This window comes from Myotis nattereri (genome assembly GCF_964212035.1).
Source record: "Myotis nattereri genome assembly, chromosome: 15".
Classification (NCBI taxonomy): Eukaryota; Metazoa; Chordata; class Mammalia; order Chiroptera; family Vespertilionidae; genus Myotis; species Myotis nattereri.
Window position 1 is genome coordinate 39,484,967 of NC_138090.1, and position 18,949 is coordinate 39,503,915.

Genomic DNA, 18,949 nt, shown 5'->3' on the forward strand with positions numbered 1-18,949 from the left:
CCTAGTTGTCTGCGGAGCCTGTCACTCGGAGAAGACAGGCTCTTCCGGGGCTGGGACGGCTGTGGGCGGCGGGATGCCTCCGCGCCCGCAAACTCATAAATACCGCAGCCGCACTGGTGGCCGGAGACGCGCGTGCAAGCAGTTGGCGCCCTCGAGGGTGAGCCGGGACCCGGAGGGCGCCCCCGCCCCAGCTCCCTGCCCTGGCAGGTCCTGGGGAGCTGGGACCTAACTGGAGCCGGCAGGGAAGGGCTGCGGAGAAGGGGGGTGGGTATAAGGTGGAGATGGGGTGGGTGGGGACTGGGGTCACAAAGGCAGGATGGGGTGCTGGTGGGGGGATGGCAGAGGGGATGGGGCCGCTCCAGGTAGGATGGACTTCTGAGGGATCTGGGGGTGGAATGGAGCATTCAGGTCACTAAGACCAAAACAGAAGGCTGGAGGATGGAGTAAAGTGATGAGGTCTCTGAGGGCAGGGTGGAATGCTAGGGATGTAGGGAATCAGGTAGAAGAAACTGGGGTTACTAAAAGCGGAATGGAATGCTGGGGGGTGGGGTTACCAAAGGGAACTTCCTACTTGAGCCCCCTCTCACTCCCAAGCCTCTTGCGCTGAGAGTGAGCTGTGGTTAAGAGCCAGGGCTCATGGGTTCCAATCTGGGCTCCATCACATCCGAGCTGTGCAGCTGAATCACTGGGTTGCTCATTTTCCTAATCTGTGATATGGGCTGTTGATCACAGTGGCCACCACACGGAGGAATGCTGCGAGGCTCCCATGAGTTAATCTATGCAAAGTGCGAGGCACCGAGGAGGCTCAGATTGCGTTGGCTGCTTGGTAGTGATCATCTTTTTGTTTGCTCTCCAGCATCTGGATAACCACCCCTGGAAGACCTCCCTTCCATCCTGCCTCACTCCCAGTGACATTGCCTGATCCTGCTCCATTCTTCATCCTCCCAGCCCCTCCTGCTCTCCCTGACGGAATCTAACCTTCTACGGCCCCCATCCCTTCCCCCTCTCTGCCCCCTCCACCACCACTATGGGCCCCTTTCTTCCCTGCTGGTCCTGCTGCTGTCTGCTCCTGTTTTTCTCCCTGGGAGTCCAGGGGGCCCCAAAGGATCCCAATGCTGCCCCGGAGCAAGTCCACCTGTCGTACCCAGGTAAGAGTCTGGGACCCCTCCCAGGACAGTTCCCAGTGAGGCCCATTGGGTCGGGGGCTCAGGAATCACACACTGATGGCTGGGAGGCCCTAGGCTGGTGGCTGGCCCTTCCTGAGCCTCAGTTGTCTGCCTCTGTTAAGTGGGGATCGCCAGCAGGGCTGGTTCGTCTGGCTGTGTGGGAGATGATTCTGGTGCCCGGCCTATCGTAAGTGCCCTCCAAAGGGGGCTGCTATTGCTCTTGTTCATTGTGTAACTGCTCATTGTGTCCCCACAAGGCTGTCTCCTGATCCTTGATCACGAGGTGGTGGTGCACTGGGTAGTAAGGTCTTGGGCCATGGACACTTTGCATACAGACTCCTGGGTTTGAATCCCAACTTTGCTACCTACCTGCTGTGTGACCCTGGGCAAGTGACTTAACTTCTCTGGACAACAGAATAACAGTAGTGTGATCTCATAGTGAGGAATAAATGAGATGTTACCTGTGAAGTGGCAAAAAGAAAAACAAACAAACAAATACAAAGCTTGGTGTGTAGCAGAGGTTCTCATATGTTTTTGTCTCAGGACCCCTTAGCACAGCTACAATTCTTGAGAACCTCAAAGAGCTTTAGTTTATGTGAGTTATATCCATAGCATTTGCCATATTAGAAACCAAAACCATTTAGAAATATTTATTGTCATTTAAATGAATAGTAATAAACCCATTCTGCATTAAGGTAAATGACATTTTTCATGAATAATAACGATATTTTACAAAGAAAAGAAATCTAGTGAAAAGAATGCCATTGAGTTACATTTGTTTAAGTCACTTTAATGTCTGGAGACAGCTTGATCCTCCTCACATCTGCTTCTGCTTCAGTCTGTTTCGATAATATGCTGCTTTGGAAGTTATATATGAAGAAAATTTGGTCTCATGCAGACATGTGGTTGAAACAGAGAAGAGGATTTTAAAAGGAGTTTCAAATAATTGTGGCTATACCTTTTTTTGCACCAAAACTCAACCCACCCTCCTGTGTTCCTTCCTTCCCTCTTTTCCTCCCTCCCTTGCTAATTATTTTAGCTTTTTATTTTGAAATAATTCTAGACTTACAGAAGAGTCACAAAGATAGTGCACTTCCCGTACATCTTTCACCCAGCTTCCCTTAATGTTGATTTCTTATGTGTCCATGGTACCATTGTCAAGCTAAGGGCTTAACATTGGTATCACATTACTAACTAAACCAGGGATTTTTTTTTTCATATTTCACCATCTTTTCCACTAATGTCTTTATTCTAATCCAGGGTCCATTGTAGGATCGCATGTTGCATCTAGCTGCCATGTCTCTTGTCCCCTCCTATCTGGGACACTTTCTCAAATGTTCCTTGTTTTCTGTGTCCTTGACACTTTTAAGGAAGATAGTTTCTTAAAGATTAGTTGCAATGTGGAATCTGAAACTGCATGAATGAACTAGCTTTGGCATTTGTTGACCCAGTGACCTTGGACAAGGCACTTTGCCTGGAGACCTCTGAGACAAAAGGAACAACGATAAAATCCATCTCAGGGAGCTGCTAGGAAAATCCAGAGATCACAGCTGTCCTTTGGCCCACAAAAGGATAGTAGGAAATATACTCTGACTAAGTGCTCCAGAAGGATCACTCAACTGACCTCATTCTGGGCCTTAAGCTCTTGGTACTATTGTTATTCCCATTATACAGAAGAGTAAACAGGCTCGTGAAGATGAAGAGTCTGACCCTAGGTCACACATTCTAGAATTTGAACCTAAGCAACTCAAGAGCCATGGTATTTGTTTTAAGACATTATATTTTGTACTAATTTTAGACTTAACAGAAAATTTGCAAAAATATTATAGAGTTTCTATATCCTTCCACCCAGTCTCTCCTAATGTTAACATCTTACCTAACCATGGCACTATTTTTTTAAAAAATATTTTTATTGATTTCAGAGATGAAGGGAGAGAGAGAGAAAGAGATAGAAACATCAATGATGAGAGAAAATCATTGATCGGCTGCCTCCTGCATGCCCCATACTGGGGATCCGGCCCACAACCCGGGCATGTGTCCTGACTGGGAATTGAACTGTGACTTCCTGGTTCATAGGTCAACGCTCAGTCACTGAGCCATGCTGGCCAGGCTGGCACTATTATTAATACCAGTCACATTGGTACAACGCTATTAATTAAACTACAGATTTTGTTCGGACTTCACCAGTTTTCCACTGATTTAGTTATTTAATATTTAGTTGTTGTGTCTACTTAGTATCCTGCAATCTCCAGTTTCTCAGTCTTTCCTTACCTTCCATCATCTTGACATTTTTGAGTACTGAGCAGGTATTTTGTAGGACATCCCTCACTTTGTGTTTGTCTGATATTTTCTCATGATTGGAGCTAAGTTATGTGTTTTTATGGCAAATGACAAAGATGTGATGTTGTGTCCTTCCTAATGCATGATGCCGACATGGCTTATTGCTATTACTGGTGATGCTGACTGTCATTGCTTAGTTCTTGGGTTTCTCCATTGTAAAGTTTTTATTCTTTACTTTGTTGTTAATAAATATCTTGGGGAAGATTCCTTGAGACTACAAAAATCATATTTCTTTTTAAACTTGTCCACTAATATTAGCACCCATTGGTGAATCTTGTCTGCAGCAATTATTAGCATGATGTTCACCTAATTGTGATTTTGTAATCTTCTAATTCTCTCTTTTCATCTAATTGAAATTTTATTCTAAAGAAAGGCTGTCCTTCCCTCCTCCATTAATTTATTTATTCAATTATTTCTTTATATCAGTATAGACTCATGGATACTTATTTTATTCCATGGCTTAAAATTCTGTACTATCATTATTTATTTTGTGGCTCAAATTGTTCCTGATTTGGTCTTTTGCAATTCCTTCAGAATGGCTTCTGTGTCCTTTTATTTTTATTTTTTATTTTTGTTAATCCTCACTCACAGCTATTTTTTCCATTGAATTTTAGAGAGGGTGGAAGGGAGGGTGGGGAAAAGAGGGTGGAAGGGAGGGTGGTGAAGAGAGAGATAAACATTGGTGTGAGAGAGACACATCGATTGGTTGCTTCCTGAACGTGCCCCGACTGGGCTAGGGATCGAACCTGCAACCCAGGTATGTGCCCTTGATCGGGAATCGAACCTGTGATCCTTTGGTGCTCGGACCAATGCTCTGACACTGAGCAATGCTGGCCAGGGCAGCTTTTGTATTCTGTTCACAAAGCCCCTTTATTTTTGAGCACTTCCTCACTGTCTGGCACCTCAAATTATTCCAGGCTCATCCTGTATATTTCCTGCCCATCTCTGTAATCAACAACTTCTCCAAAGAGCCCTGATTCCTTCCATTGGAGAATGGGTAATTAGAAATCAAGTTCTTAACACTAGGTGTGCTCATTGCCACTGAGGTGAGATTGTTTCTAGGTCCTCACAAATGAACTAGGCCATACGTGTGGGTATGTTTATTAGCATGTGCCACGTCTACACTTCTGTATCTATCTGTGTATATATATATATTTTTTAATATATTTTTTATTGATTAAGATATTACATATGTGTCCTTATCCCCACGTTACCCCCTACCCCCCCCTCTCATGCGCTCACCCCCGCCCCCCATTTTCCGTGTCCGTTGGTTAGGCCTATATGCTTGCATATAAGTCCTTTGGTTGATCTTTTCCCCTTACCCCCACCCTCCCCTACCTTCCCTCCAAGGCCCGACAGTCCAATCAATGCCTCTCCGTCTCTGGATCAGTCCTTGTTCATCAGTTTATGTTGTTCATTATATTCCACAAATGAGTGAGATCATGTGGTATTTATCCGCTCTCCAGTTCCATCCATGCTGTGGCAAATGGTAAGAGTTCCTTTTTCTTCTTCCTCTTCTTAAAGAATACCTTTCAGCATTTCATATAATGCTGGTTTGGTGGTGATGAACTCCTTTAGCTTTTTCTTATCTGTGAAGCTCTTTATCTGACCTTCTATTCTGAATGATAGCTTTGCTGGATAAAGTAATCTTGGTTGTAGGTTCTTGCTATTCATCACTTTGAATATTTCTTGCCACTCTCTTCTGGCCTGCATGGTTTCTGTTGAGAAATCAGCTGGCAGTCGTATGGGTACTCCCTTGTAGGTAACTGACTGTCTTTCTCTTGCTGCTTTTAAAATTCTTTCTTTGTCTTTTGCTCTTGGCATTTTAATTATGATGTGTCTTGGTGTGGTCCTCTTTGGGTTCCTTTTGTTTGGGATTCTCTGCGCTTCCTGGACTTGTAAGTCTATTTCTTTCACCAGGTAGGGGAAGTTTTCTGTCATTATTTCTTCAGATAGGTTTTCAATATCTTGCCCTCTCTCTCCTTCTGGTACCCCTATAATTCTGATGTTGGTACGCTTGAAGTTGTCCCAGAGGCTCCTTACACTATCTTCATATTTTTGGAATCTTTTTCTTTTTTCTTTTTCGGTTGGGTATTTTTTGTTTCTTTGTATTTCAAATCTTTGACTTGATTCTTGGGATCCTCTTGTCTGCTGTTGGATCTCTGTATATTATTCTTTATTTCAGTCAGTGTATGCTTAATTTCTAGTTGGTCTTTTTTCATATCCTCCAGGGTCTCACTAAGTTTATTGGCCATTTCCATAAAATTCTTGAAAAACCTTATAAACGTGGTTTTGAACTCTATATTCAGTCGTTTGCTTTCCTCCATTTCTGTCATTTGTGACCTGTTTCTTTGTCTCCGTATTTTTTTATGCTTCCCTGTGTTGGTAGAGTGGTTTTGTGTGCTAGGTGTCCCGTAGGGCCCAGTGGCTCAGCCTCCCCAGTTACCTGAGGTGGACAATCTTGGTACACCCCCTTGTGGGCTTTGTGCACAGTCTTGTTGTAGTTATGCCTTCATTGTTGTAGGATCACTGGGAGGAATTGACCTCCAGGCCAATTGGCAGTGAGAATCAGCTGTGTCTGCAGTGGGAGAACTTCTGTGCTGAAGACACCCTTCTGGGGCAAGACTTGCTTCAGTGGGGCTTTGGTGCTCACTGAGTCTGCCCCCTGAGTGTGTCCCTTATGGATCTGAGCAGTTGTAATCCGGATGGTCCCCCTCTGACCATTGGGTACACTGGCTCTTGGCTCTAAGGAGGTGCTAATTTAGCCTCTGCCTGAGGTTACCCAGCAGGAGCTACGAAGAGAACTGAAGATTCCCCTTCCTTTTTTGGAGTTTGGAGGTGCCCTGATGAGGCCCAGCTGTGAAGCAATGCAAGCTGCTGTGGGGCCTTGGGCCTTCTCTTGGAAGTTCTGGGTCTGTCTGGCCCAGCTGCAATTTGTTAGGTAATTTTCAGGTTGCAAAGGGCCAGGGCATTCATATGCAAAAGCCTCTGCCACAGCCTGGGTAGGGCGGGGTCTCGGGGAATCAAAGGGCGGAGCAAGCAGCTATGGCTGGTCCTCAGCCCTGCCCTAAGGGGCCGCGCGTCTCAGTGTCCCGATAATTGCTGCAAGCACCTCTGAAGGAAAGCCACCCTCGAGTTCTGAGTTCTGCCTGCTGCCAGACAGTCCAGTTTCTCCCCGTATGAGTCCTGGGTCCCCAGAGACTTCCCGGAACCGGAGTTCAGAGCAGTCGGGAGCTTGTGACTCCCTCCCAATTCAAAAAGACAGCCGCGTCCCCAGGTGCCAGCCCCTTTCCGCGCGCACGCGTGTGCCTGCGAGCCTCTGTACCTCTGCACTTTACTTCTGCAGCTCCTCTGGCTCTCAGCATGCTTTTCTCTTTCCTTCTAGTTGTAGAATTTCCACTCAGCCAGCCTTCCTGTAGTTCTGGATGATGTCCGTTTTGTCTTTTCGTTGTATTTTTGAAGTTGTTGTGGGAGGCAGCAATTTCCCGGTGTTTACCTATGCTGCCATCTTCCTGATCTGCTTATCTGTGTATATATTAAATGCCATGGGATCATACTGATATCTCTGATTTCAGTCCAACATCAAAGCTTTATTTTTCCTTCTTTCTTTGTTTGTAACTTCTTTCTCCAACATTGAGAACCATAGCTCCCACTATCTACATACACTTACTTGTTCAGTGCTACTCTATAATAATAAAAGGCTAATATGCAAATGGTCATCACACCCTCACGCCGTAACGACTGATCAGCAGGAGGCTGCGTTTCTGCCCAGCGCCAGCTGGGGACGTGATGCACCTGCAGGGCTTGAAGGGAGTGGGGCTGGCTAGGTCTGGGTCTCGCCCAATGGGGGTGAGGCCAGCCAGATCTGGGTCTCGCTCGATTTCGAGGCACACGCGGGTGGGCGGGGACTTGATTCTGGGTCCTGTGGCATGCCCCAGACTCTGACAGGAGGGAGGAGGGAGCCGGATACCCACACCCAGGACCCACACAGCAGGGCGGCAGCAGTTAGGGGCGATCAGGCCAGCAGATAGGTGAGCAGTTAGGAGCCAGGGGTCCCAGATTGTGAGAGGGATGTCCGACTGCCGGTTTAGGCCCAATTGGACATCCCCTGCGGGGTCCTGGATTGGAGAAGGTGCAGGCTGGGCTAAGGGACCGACCCCCACTCCCCCCCTGCACGAATTTTGTGCACTGGGCCTCTAGTATAGACATAAAGTCGATTCAGAATTGTTTGCCAGTATCCCTGTGAGAACACTTATTGAATGATGGCACTTATATGCAGTCCTTTTTCTCTGTCATCTTACAGTGCCCAGTCAAGACCTATTTTCCACAGTTACTTTTCTTCCCCAACCCTTCAGTGTGGTTACTTTATTCATTTTTAAATATAGTTACGTCCATTTGTTAGTGTTTATATTCCATACTAGCTTCTCCCTACATCCTGGGTAATTTTGTTAGTTTACTTTTAGGGTGTATGAAGGAGATATGAAACATGACTATAGCTTTTAGAATTCAGAATTTTTATGCAAAAAAGATAGACTCAGAGCGGCATCCTCCCTCCTCATTCCTACTTCTCCATTTCTCCTTTCCCCTACCCCTTACTTTCCCAACCACCTCAGGTAAGTAATCCATCTCGTTAGTTTCTAGTATATCCTCCCTGTATTTTCTTTGTACAAATGAGCATATCTTTGTATATTGTCTTATATCCTCGTCCAGGAAGAGTAGCTAACTATACTCTTGTATACTTTGCTTTTTAAATTTATCTGTATGTCCCAGACGTCATTCCATGTCCTACAGCTCCCAGAGCTTGTCCTCTTTCTTTTTGACACTGCGTAGTGCTCCACTGTACACATGTTGTAGGGTTTATTCAGTCACCCTCCTACATACGGGCCTTTCAGTTGTTTCTGGTATATGGTGATTGGACAGTGTGGCAACCAGTAACCTTGTGCGTGTGCATTTTCATGGTGCGGGTGAAGTTATTATCATTGCTGTTGTGACATGATGGAACCAGGAACCAGATGGGAGGTGAATATGCAACATTACACTATACCTCATGATATTTTTAAAACCTTGATTTGGTTGCTAATGTTTAAGAATTCAGAACAATCACTTAAAAGTCTGGATTTGTGTATCTATCTATATATACTCGGGACATAAAAACCACAATATAAAAATTTACTCTAGAAACTGACAGATTTGGTGGCACTGGGCCTGCTTCTTGCATGGCAGGTATCCCCAGAGCTGAGCAATGGCTGCTCCTTTTAGACCAGGCAGAGTCTGCAGTTTGCCACCACCCACCCCCGCAGCGCCATACTGTCTTGCTCCATACAGCTGGCCCTTTCCCCCATTTATATTACCTAGCTGGCCTCTAGACATCTGAGTTTATAACCCCTAAATGATATTATGTATGTAAAATGTTTGGCACAAGGCCTGCACATAGTAAATAATAATAATAATAATAATAATAATAATATCCATTCACTCATATAACCCTAACCATGCCAGGCACTGTTTCAAATACTTTACTTATATTTATTAATCTATGCCTCATAACAACCCTATAGAATAGGTACTTTATTATTCCATTTGACAGATAAGGAAACTGAGGCACAGTGAGGCAGTGACTTGCCCAAGGAAAGCACAGCTTGGAAATGGCAGAGCTGGGATTGAACTTGGGAAGCTCCACAACCTCTGTCCTTAACTACGGAGTCTTCAGGAGCTGTTAATCATTGCCCTCACTCTCTCTGCACATCTCTCCCTGCCCTGCCCTGCCAGGCCTCACTGCCCAGCCCCTCTCTATTCCTTTCTGCCCAGGTGAGCCGGGCTCCATGACTGTAACCTGGACCACATGGGTCCCAACCCAGTCTGAAGTACAGTTTGGGCTGCAGTTATCAGGGCCCCTGCCCCTCCGGGCCCAGGGCACCGTCAGCCCCTTTGTGGATGGGGGTTTTCTCCAGCGGAAGCTCTACATACACCGCGTCACGCTGCAGGGGCTGCTGCCAGGGGTCCAGTATGGTGAGAGGGGTCCCGGCCCGGGTGTTGAGGCGGGAATGGGAAGAGGAGTGGGATATGGATTGGAAGCTGCCACTGGCAGGTGGCTCAGGCTGGGCTGGTAACTCCTCTGCGTGTCTGAGACACTGGGATAAAAATGGAAGGTGTTGGGGACCTGGGGTGAGATGGACAGAAGAGGCATGGGTCAGACTCATCCAACCCCCCCTGCCTCCTCCCTCTACCAACTGAAGATGGGTGGGGGTGGAGGAGACACACGGAGGCCCCCCGCTGACTGTGACCTTCCCCTTCCTCCCAGTTTACCGCTGTGGCAGTACTCAGGGTTGGAGCCGCCGGTTCCGCTTCAGGGCCCTAAAGAATGGGTCCCACTGGAGCCCCCTTCTGGCTGTATTTGGAGACCTGGGGGCTGACAACCCGAGGGCCCTACCCCGGCTGCGCAGGGACACTCAGCAGGGCATGTACGATGCTGTTCTCCATGTGGGTGAGGCATTGGCAAGGGTGTGCCTGGAGGTATGGGGCGGGGGTGGGGTGGGGGGAGTGGGAAACTGGGGTGGGAGGCAACGCCAGGACTGTAGAGGGGGCTGGGGCAAGGGCCAGTGTGGTTCTGAGGGGACTGGGGATGAGGCTGGCCATGGAGATGGTGTCTGTAATGCTGGACTCCCCCGGTTAAAATCCAGCTCCCACCTTAGAGCTACTGCATGGTTTTCTCCTGTGTTATTATTACTGGAATAAGATGTGTTCAGAATTCAGGGGACTGTTGTGATAACTAAATAAGTTGGCATTGCCCGGCACGTCAGTGTTGGTTATTATCATTGTGCTGTGACTTGAGGGACAGAGCCAGATGTGGGGTGAAGCCTGGGCTGGTGTGGTTCGAAGCCACAGACTCGAAGTGGACCCCTCGGTGCGATTTCCGGATCGTCACTAACCGGCTCTGTGACCTTGGGCGAGTGCTTAACCTCTCGGGGCCTCAGTTTCTCCAGCTGAAATGGGATGATAGCACCCACCTCAGAGAGTGTTTTGAAGATTCTAATGATCAAGCATGTACAGGCTTTGGGACTGTGCCTGGTGTAAACCCAGTACCAGACTATGTCAGTCTCAGGGAGGGCACAGGAGGCCGGCAGAGACGAGGCCGCTATGATCCGAGCACAGGAGACTAGCTTGGTCCTGTGGGGTCTCAGGGGCCAGAGGTTCAGGAAACACTTCAAGTGCACACATGGGTGGGTGGGAGGCAGGGGTCAGAGAGCTGGGATGGCTCAGAGGCCAGAGGATGCCCAGCCCACACCTGAGCAACCAGTCTCTCCGTCTGGAGAAAGCAGAGCTAGTTCTGGGTCCTCACTCTCCCCTCGCCCGCTGCCCCCTCCCCAGGAGACTTTGCCTACAACATGGATCAGGACAACGCTCGTGTCGGCGACGAGTTCATGCGTCTCATCGAGCCTGTGGCTGCCAGCCTCCCGTACATGACATGCCCTGGGAATCATGAGGAACGCTAGTAAGGGCCAGGGGCCTCGGGGTGGGCATGGGCCTGGCCGATGAGAACAGATAGGTCCTCTTTAGTGTTTCACCTCAGTCCCTCATACTGCAGCAGCTTCTTTGTGGTAGTGAGAGGAGAGGAGGGATGGTCTGGGAGCCAGACTTGACCTCAGGGACCTCAGGGTCCTCAGGAGATGGGTGGATGGGGCACCCAGACCCTCCCCCCATCCTTTTACTTCCTTTTATCCAGCAACTTCTCTAACTACAAGGCTCGCTTCAGCATGCCCGGAAACAGTGAGGGCCTGTGGTACAGGTAACCTGAGGGATCGGGGGGGGGGGGGGGGCAGCGGGGGGAGCACTGGGGGACTGACCTTGCTGCCCTGAAGGATGGGAGATATAGCACAGACCCTATCTCTGATCCCTGCCTTTTGACCCCTCAGCTGGGATCTGGGCCCTGCGCACATCATCTCCTTCTCCACCGAAGTATATTTCTACCTCCACTACGGCCGCCACCTGGTCGAGAGACAGTTTCACTGGCTGGAGAGAGACCTCCAGGTAACTGGGTGGAGATACCTGTCACCTCTTGGACCTGCCTCCCCTCCCCTCCTACTGCCACCTCTCACGCTGGCCCTGCTCTCTAGAAAGCCAATAAGGACCGGGCAGCCCGGCCGTGGATCATCACCATGGGTCACCGGCCCATGTACTGTTCCAATGCGGATGTGGATGACTGTACGTGGCATGAAAGCAAGGTGAGGACCCCTCCCTGGGCAGGGTGCTGAGAGCCAGCAGGGGATCTGCCCGGATCATCCCTCACTCTTTGCTCCTCCTGCCCAGGTTCGAAAAGGCCTCTTCGGCAAGTTATTTGGATTAGAGGATCTTTTCTACAAATACGGTAAGTGACTCGGGGACCGGGAAGTGCTCCCTGGCCCCGGTCCCACCCTCAACCTGGACGCAGGGGCCTGACCCCCACTTGCTCTGTCTCAGGGGTCGACCTGCAGCTGTGGGCTCATGAGCACTCGTACGAACGACTGTGGCCAATTTACAACTACCAGGTGAGGTTCAGGGAGGGCTGAGGGCTGCTGTCAATGGACCCTCCTGAGACCCTCTGGTCTGGTCTGGAATGACTCACCCCTCTTCCTTGTCCCCTTCTCCAGGTATTTAACGGCAGCCGAGAGATGCCCTACACCAACCCTCGAGGCCCTGTCCACATCATCACAGGATCTGCTGTGAGCAGGGCGGCAAAGGGTGCCTCTGGCTTCTCTCCTGCTGCTATTTATGGAGGGTTGAACTTGTACCAGCTGGGGTGCTGCATGCTTCATACAGTCCCTATCACTAACTCAACCTAGCAACATGCCCACTGCACAGATGTGGAAACAGAGGCCCAGACAGTCAAATACTCACTGACCGTCACAAGTTCAATAGGTGACAGGGGTTGGGCACTTGCCCAGGTCGACTGGATGGATCCACAGGCAGAGGGCTTATTATTATTATTACTAGAGGGCTGGTGCACGGATTCGTGCACATTGAAAGGAAATTAATTAGAAGAAATATTTTAGAGGCCAGGGAGGGACCACAGGAGACTGGCCGGCCGGGAGGGACGGAAGGAGGGCTCCAGGGTGTGTCTGGCCCTTCTCGCCCAGTCCCGATTGGCCGGACCCCAGCAGCAAGCTAACCTACCAGTTGGAGCGTCTGCCCCCTGGTGGCCAGTGCACGTCATAGCAACTGGTCGAACGGTTGAACAAATGGTTGGACACTTAGCATATCAGGCTTTTATTATATAGGATTGTAATTGAACTCCAGACTTCATTCACATTCCACCCCTTTGTCACCAATGGCCTATTTCTGTTCTAGAATCCCACATTGTATGTAGTTATTGCGTCTTCTTAGTCTCCTCCAATCTGTCACAGTCCCTCAGTCTTTGCTTTTCTTTCATCATTCACATATTTGCAGACCCTCGTGTTTTGCAGAGTGCCCTCATTTTGGGTTTATGTAACATTTTCTCATGCTGAGATTCAGGTATGCATTTTGGGCAAGACGACCACAGAGGTGCTGTCATGTCCTCTCAGCGCATCAGACCAGGGAGTATGGGATGTCCGTGTGTCTCTACCCTGGAGGGGTTTCTCGGAATCACCAGCTTAAGGAAGTAGCTGCTGGGTTCGCCACCACAGAGTTATTATATCTCCCTTTTAAATTAATAAACATCTTGGGGGAGATCCTTTAAGACCATGCAAATGTCGTGTTTCTCCTCAAACTTTCATGTATACATGTGTATATATATATGCACAAATTTTTGACTGTCAGTGGGTCTTGCCTGCAACAATTAACACTGTGGTGTTCTCCTGGGATCTTCCAGTTCCCTCCTTCCTCCTAGACTTATTATAATCCTCTTGTGAGGAAACGCTGTCCCTCTGCCTCACTTATTTGGTTAGTTAGCTATTGACTTATACAGAAGTGGACTCATGGGTAATTATTTTATTCTGCACGCTATGATCCAATGCTATTGACTCTTTGCTGCTCAGGTTGCTCCAGCTCTGGCCACTGGGAACTCTTCAGGTCAGTCCCCTTTCCTTTCGACGGGAGCACTTCCTTCCTCTTTGGCACTATAAGGTGCTCAGGATCATCTTGTGGTTCCCCTGCCCCCACCTTGGAATCAGTCACTTCTGCAAGGAGAGAGGCTCATTTTATTTATTTTATTATTATTTTTTCATGGTGAAAATGAGATTTTTAACAACACTCCTGAGAGCGGGTGCCCATTGTACAGGAACACCGAGAGGCTCATTTTAAAAGCTGATTCTTACAAATTAGTACGAGCCTCTGGTGATAAAAATTCAAACAGTACCGAGGTCAGGAGGTGAACACCAGCCATCTACACCCCTTCTTGCTCCCACTCTCAGCTGTTCCCTCTCTTGCTAGCATTTAGAATGTCCTCTGCATGTACAAGTAATTGTCTACATGGAAATGTGTTACTACATCACCCACTTTTTAAAAAATATATATTTCTTTATTGATTTCAGAGAGGAAGGGAGAGGGAGAGAGAGAGACAGAACCATCAATGATGAGAGAGAATCATTGGTCGGCTGCCTCCTGAACGCCCCCTACTGGGGATCGAGCTCACAACCCGGGCATGTGCCCTTGGCCAGAATTGAACCTGGGACCCTCCAGTCCGCAGGCCAACGCTCTATACACCGAGCCAAACCGGCTAGGGCTCTATCACCCACTTTTTAAAAACAACTTGGATCACGCTTCATACCTTTGCAGTTCTCAACCTTGGTGCCTGTTAGAATACCTGAGAGGTTTTAAAACTCCGATGACTGGGCTCTACCCCAAACCAAACACTAGAACCTTCTAAGGATGGGCCCTGGTGATGCACACCTGAGTAGTCACTCCAGGAGCAGGAAACAGAACACAATCATCACCAGAGGCTCCTCAGGCCCATAGGTGATCGCTGATTGCTATTCTGATCTTTATTAGCACAGATTAGTTTTTCTCTAAATTAGAATTTTGAAATGATTCCACATGTATAGGAAAGTTGCAAAAAAATAATACCAAGACTTTCCATATCCCCTTGACCAAGATTTCCCAATGTGAACATTTAACCATACTTGTTTTAATCTCTCTCTATGTATACATGTGTATATATGCACATATATACATTTTATTACTATTTTCAGATCCAGTGAAGAATACGTTTCAGAAATTATGCCCCTGTCCCTCTCTGTCTGTCTTTCCTAAAAAACAAGGACATTATCTTATCTCTTATCATTACAGTGTGATAATCAAATTCAAGTAGTTAACCTTGATAAAATGCTATTACTACCTGATCCACAGAGCTTGTTCAGATTTAGCCATTTGTCCCACTCCTGTCCTTTAAATCAAAGCAAAGAATTTTTCTGGCCCAGGATCTAGTCTAAAATCACATGTTCTATTTCGGTGTCTTGTCTCTTTAGCTTCCTTTCATCGGAAACATTTCCCTACTCCGTCTTCATTTTTCATGACCTTGAAAAATTTGAAGAGTATAGCAAAATCATTTTGTAGAACATACCTCGATCTGGGTTTGTTTGATGTTTGCTCAGGTAGATGGAAGTTAATCCCTTTTTGATAAGAATACACAAAATTGATACCGCGTTCTCAGGACATCCTCCTAGGAGGCAAGTGGTATCTCTTTAACCCCTTTAAGCCTCAGTTTCCCATCCTGTAGATGTGGTAGGGAACCGTCTCATTGCTGATGGTGTTCACGCTGATCACTTCGTTAAGGTGGTGTCTGCTGGCCTCTCCACCGTAGTCCTCTCCCCACTCTTTTTAATTCACAAGTGTCTCCTGGAGAGATACTTCGAGGCTATGCAAATATCATGTTAAACCTCAAACTTTCACCACTAGTTAGTTTTACCATCTAGTGATAATTCTTGCTTCAGTCAGTTATTATAATGATGGCTGCAAATGGTAATTTTTTTGAGCTCCCTCACTCACCTGGCATATTCTCCTGTAAGAACGAGCACTCCCTTTTTGGTAATTTTAAAAAGATATCTTGGAGTGTCTACCGTTCAGTGAGGGTTGAGACCCTCCAATTTCTTCTGCTTTGCAATTGCATTTTCCCTTTAATGATACATCCTGGCCCCTTTCTATATCACCCTGCTTTGTAATGGTTGTGCTATAATTTACTTAACTGACCCCACTGATGGGCACTTGGGTGGCTTCCAGCTCGGGGCTTTTACAGAAAACGCTGCAGTGGACAGTGTCATACGGCCATGCACTTTCCAGAAGACCCGGCCAGGGTGCCTGGCTGGGTCAAACACGCACTTGTGAGCATTATTGACGTCAAGTTTTAACTGACTTTTTCTCCCTTGGGGGCAGCAGGGTCCTGGCCTGGCAGGCTGTTTCTGCGCCTCTGCGGGTCCCCGCCTGCCCGGCCGCCCCGGTCTGAACAATTGTCCCTTGCAGGGCTGTGAGGAGCGGCTGACCCGCTTCACCCTCTTCCCGCGGCCTTGGAGCGCCGTGCGGGTGAAGGAGTACGGGTACACGCGGCTACACATCCTCAACGGGACCCACGTCCACATCCAGCAGGTGTCCGATGACCAGGTCAGTGAGGGGTGCCCGGGTCACCATCCTGAGTCGCCAGGCGCAGCTGAGAACTCTAGGGCCAGGAATCTTGGGTTCAGATCTTGCCTCTGCTACCTACCAGCTAGATGACCTCAAGGAACTTAACTTTGAGCCACAGTTTTCACATCTGCCAAATGGAGATGTTTAATAGTTTCTACCTCACAGGATGATATGGGGTTAAGTGACTTATTATATATAAAGTACTTAAAACAGCTTTTAAAACATGGTAAATTCTATAGCTACTCTGCTGGAGTCCAGCCCCAGCGGGTCCAGGGGTCCCCAAAGGTGTGGACGGAGTCGGCGAAGAAGGAATGACAAGGAGGCAGCGTTCAGTTGATCAGCAGCCTAGCCAGGATCTCTAGCCAGGATCTCCAGCCAAGTTCTGGTCTGGATCTCCAGCGAAGTTCTGTGTCCATGTTCTCTTGCTAGGTTCTCCAGCCAAGTTCTGGTCTGGATCTCCAGAGAGGTTCTGCTCTGGATCTCCAGCGAAGTTCTGGTTAGGATCTCCAGCCAGGTTCTGTGGCCATGTTCCCTCTCTAGGTTCTCCAGCCAGGTTCTGTCCAGGTACTCCAGCCAGGTTCAGTCACCAGGTTCTAGTCAGGTTCTCTTGCCAATTTCTGTAGTCAAGTTCAGTCCAGGATCTTTTGCCATGTTCTCTCCAGCGAAGTTCTTCTGTCTCTAGGTTCTGTCTTCTGAGTTCTGTGTTGTTACATCTGTATTTATACCAGTTGATTCCAATCCTATCAATCTCTATTACAAAGGTTAGGGCGTTTCTTATCTCCATTCCAGGGAGTAAAGATTATGTAGCTTAAGCATGATTGTTCATAGTTAAAGTGATTAATTACCCGCCTGGCACTTAGTTAAGAGGTTTTATTCCCTCCCTAACTTCAGGGGAAAATCCCTACCTGGGGAAACAACCTTTCTCAGAGAGGTGACCTTGGTTAAAACACATAGTGCCAAGAAGGTGAGCAAACATATTAAGAACAGTATGCCATATATGCCAGGTCCCTTGAAACAGCAAGGATGGACCGGCTCCCGGCACTACTTGTCAACATGAAGCAGGGGAAAGAAAAAGATAGGTGCTGGGCGGTGGGTAAGGGAAGCCAATACCATGTGTGTGTGGTCCAGGTGGCTTCAGGTTAGATGGACCCAAATGATCATGCCCACGTTTCTTTATTTTTGTTATTATAATTTTAAAATAATGATAATCACTATGATTTGTTGAGCACCTATTCTGTACCAGGTGCTGGGCTAGACACTGTATATTTAGTAGCACTTTAGTCACAACAATCCCATGGGGAGGATTTTCTTTCCGTTTTACAGATGAGAGAACTGAGCTCAGAGAGAGAAGGAATTTTCACCCAGCCGGAGGGTGGCAGAACTGGCATCTGACCCCAAAGACCGTGCTCTTTTTATTACACGTAACTACCATTTACTGAGTGGCACATATGCCAGGGCAGGCTGTCGTGCGTATTACTTTTTTCTGTCCTCCCTAGTTTATGGAACGTGGAAGCTTGGCTCAGAGTCAGGTCACGTGCATAAGGCCACACAGAGTGGCTGCGCTGGGATTAAAGCGAGGTTTGTCTGACTCCAGGTTTGTGCTCTAACAGCAATAGCCTGCATTACACAGCCCTTTCCAAATCTCATCTCATTCCCACCACGTCTACAAGGTAGATGCTCTTATTACCATCTTGCAGATAAGGAAAATGGAGGCTCAGAGAGATCTAGCAAGTTGCCCAAGGGCACACAGCACATCGGAGGCAAAGCTGGCATGTGAACCCAGGCTACCTGGCTCCAGAGTCTAGGCCAGTGGTGACGAACCTATGACACGCGTGTCAGAGGTGACACGCGAACTCATTTTTTGGGTTGATTTTTCTTTGTTAAATGGCATTTAAATATATAAAATAAATATCAAAAATATAAGTCTTTGTTTTACTATGGTTGCAAATATCAAAAAATTTCTATATGTGACACGGCACCAGAGTTAAGTTAGGGTTTTTTCAAAATGCTGACACGCCGAGCTCAAAAGTTTCGCCATTGCTGTTCTAGGCCTTCAGTCCTTATGTCATCTTTTTTGTTACTTGCAGGATGGAAAGATTGTGGACGATGTATGGGTGGTGAGACCCCTGCTCCACCGGATGATGTACCTCTAGGAACGGGGCGACTCTGAGCCTTGCGGCCTATGTAACCGGACACCACCCATGCCCGGCTGGGGAGCCAGGGCAGGCCTTGACTCCTCTGCCTTCCTGAGGGCCCATGTGGATGAATGCGGCCCTGAGGGGGCTGGGCAGCTCCCCCTCCTGGAGAGGTGGGGGTCCCCAGCGGCTGTGTTCGAAGGGCAGTTGCGGACACAGACAGACACAGACACACAGGTGGGTGGCACAGCCCTGCCCCCTCTGCATAGCACCGACTGGGCGGTGCCCGCAGGGCCTCGGGAATGAAGAGGCTCATGGCTGTGGCTCCTTGGACTCTGCACTTCTGCTGGGGATGCCCGCTAGGGCACGCCTCTCCTGCCTGTGCAGGAGAGGGGGTGGGGGCGAGAGGTGTGGCCAGCCCCAAGTCTGAAAGGTGGGCACGGCCATCAGGCACCACTCTCCAGCAGGTGGCAATGGTGACTTGCCCCCCACCCCACCCCCAGGCCTGCCCTCGGCGCACCCATAGCCAGAAAATGCTAATGACTGTCTTTTTGTGTCACGGTTCCCCAGCCTGGCAATGGCTTATCCTGGAAGTGGAGAAGGGTTACCACTCCTGCCTTCCAGCTGGGGTGGCTGACGAGCCTTAGGTGCTCATTGGCCTGCTGTTTCCCTCCCCTTTCCTCCTTCCCCTGTTTCCCTTCTTCCTTTCTTTTATTCGACCATTATTTATTGAGCACC

At 48.3% G+C, this 18,949-nt stretch overlaps 1 protein-coding gene across 1 annotated transcript; it reads left to right on the forward strand.

Annotated features, from left to right (window-relative positions):
- Nucleotides 1-1,027: 1,027 nt before the first annotated feature.
- ACP7 (acid phosphatase 7, tartrate resistant (putative)) lies at nt 1,028-18,229 on the forward strand (the record flags this gene model as incomplete). The annotated part of the gene is made up of 12 exons (XM_081108021.1): nt 1,028-1,148; nt 9,315-9,515; nt 9,808-9,990; nt 10,875-10,998; nt 11,230-11,292; nt 11,420-11,534; nt 11,621-11,728; nt 11,814-11,871; nt 11,964-12,031; nt 12,134-12,205; nt 15,918-16,055; nt 18,164-18,229. The coding sequence occupies 12 exons, from the start codon at nt 1,028-1,030 to the stop codon at nt 18,227-18,229; spliced, it is 1,317 nt and encodes a 438-aa protein (XP_080964147.1).
- Between the last annotated feature and the right edge of the window lie 720 nt (nt 18,230-18,949).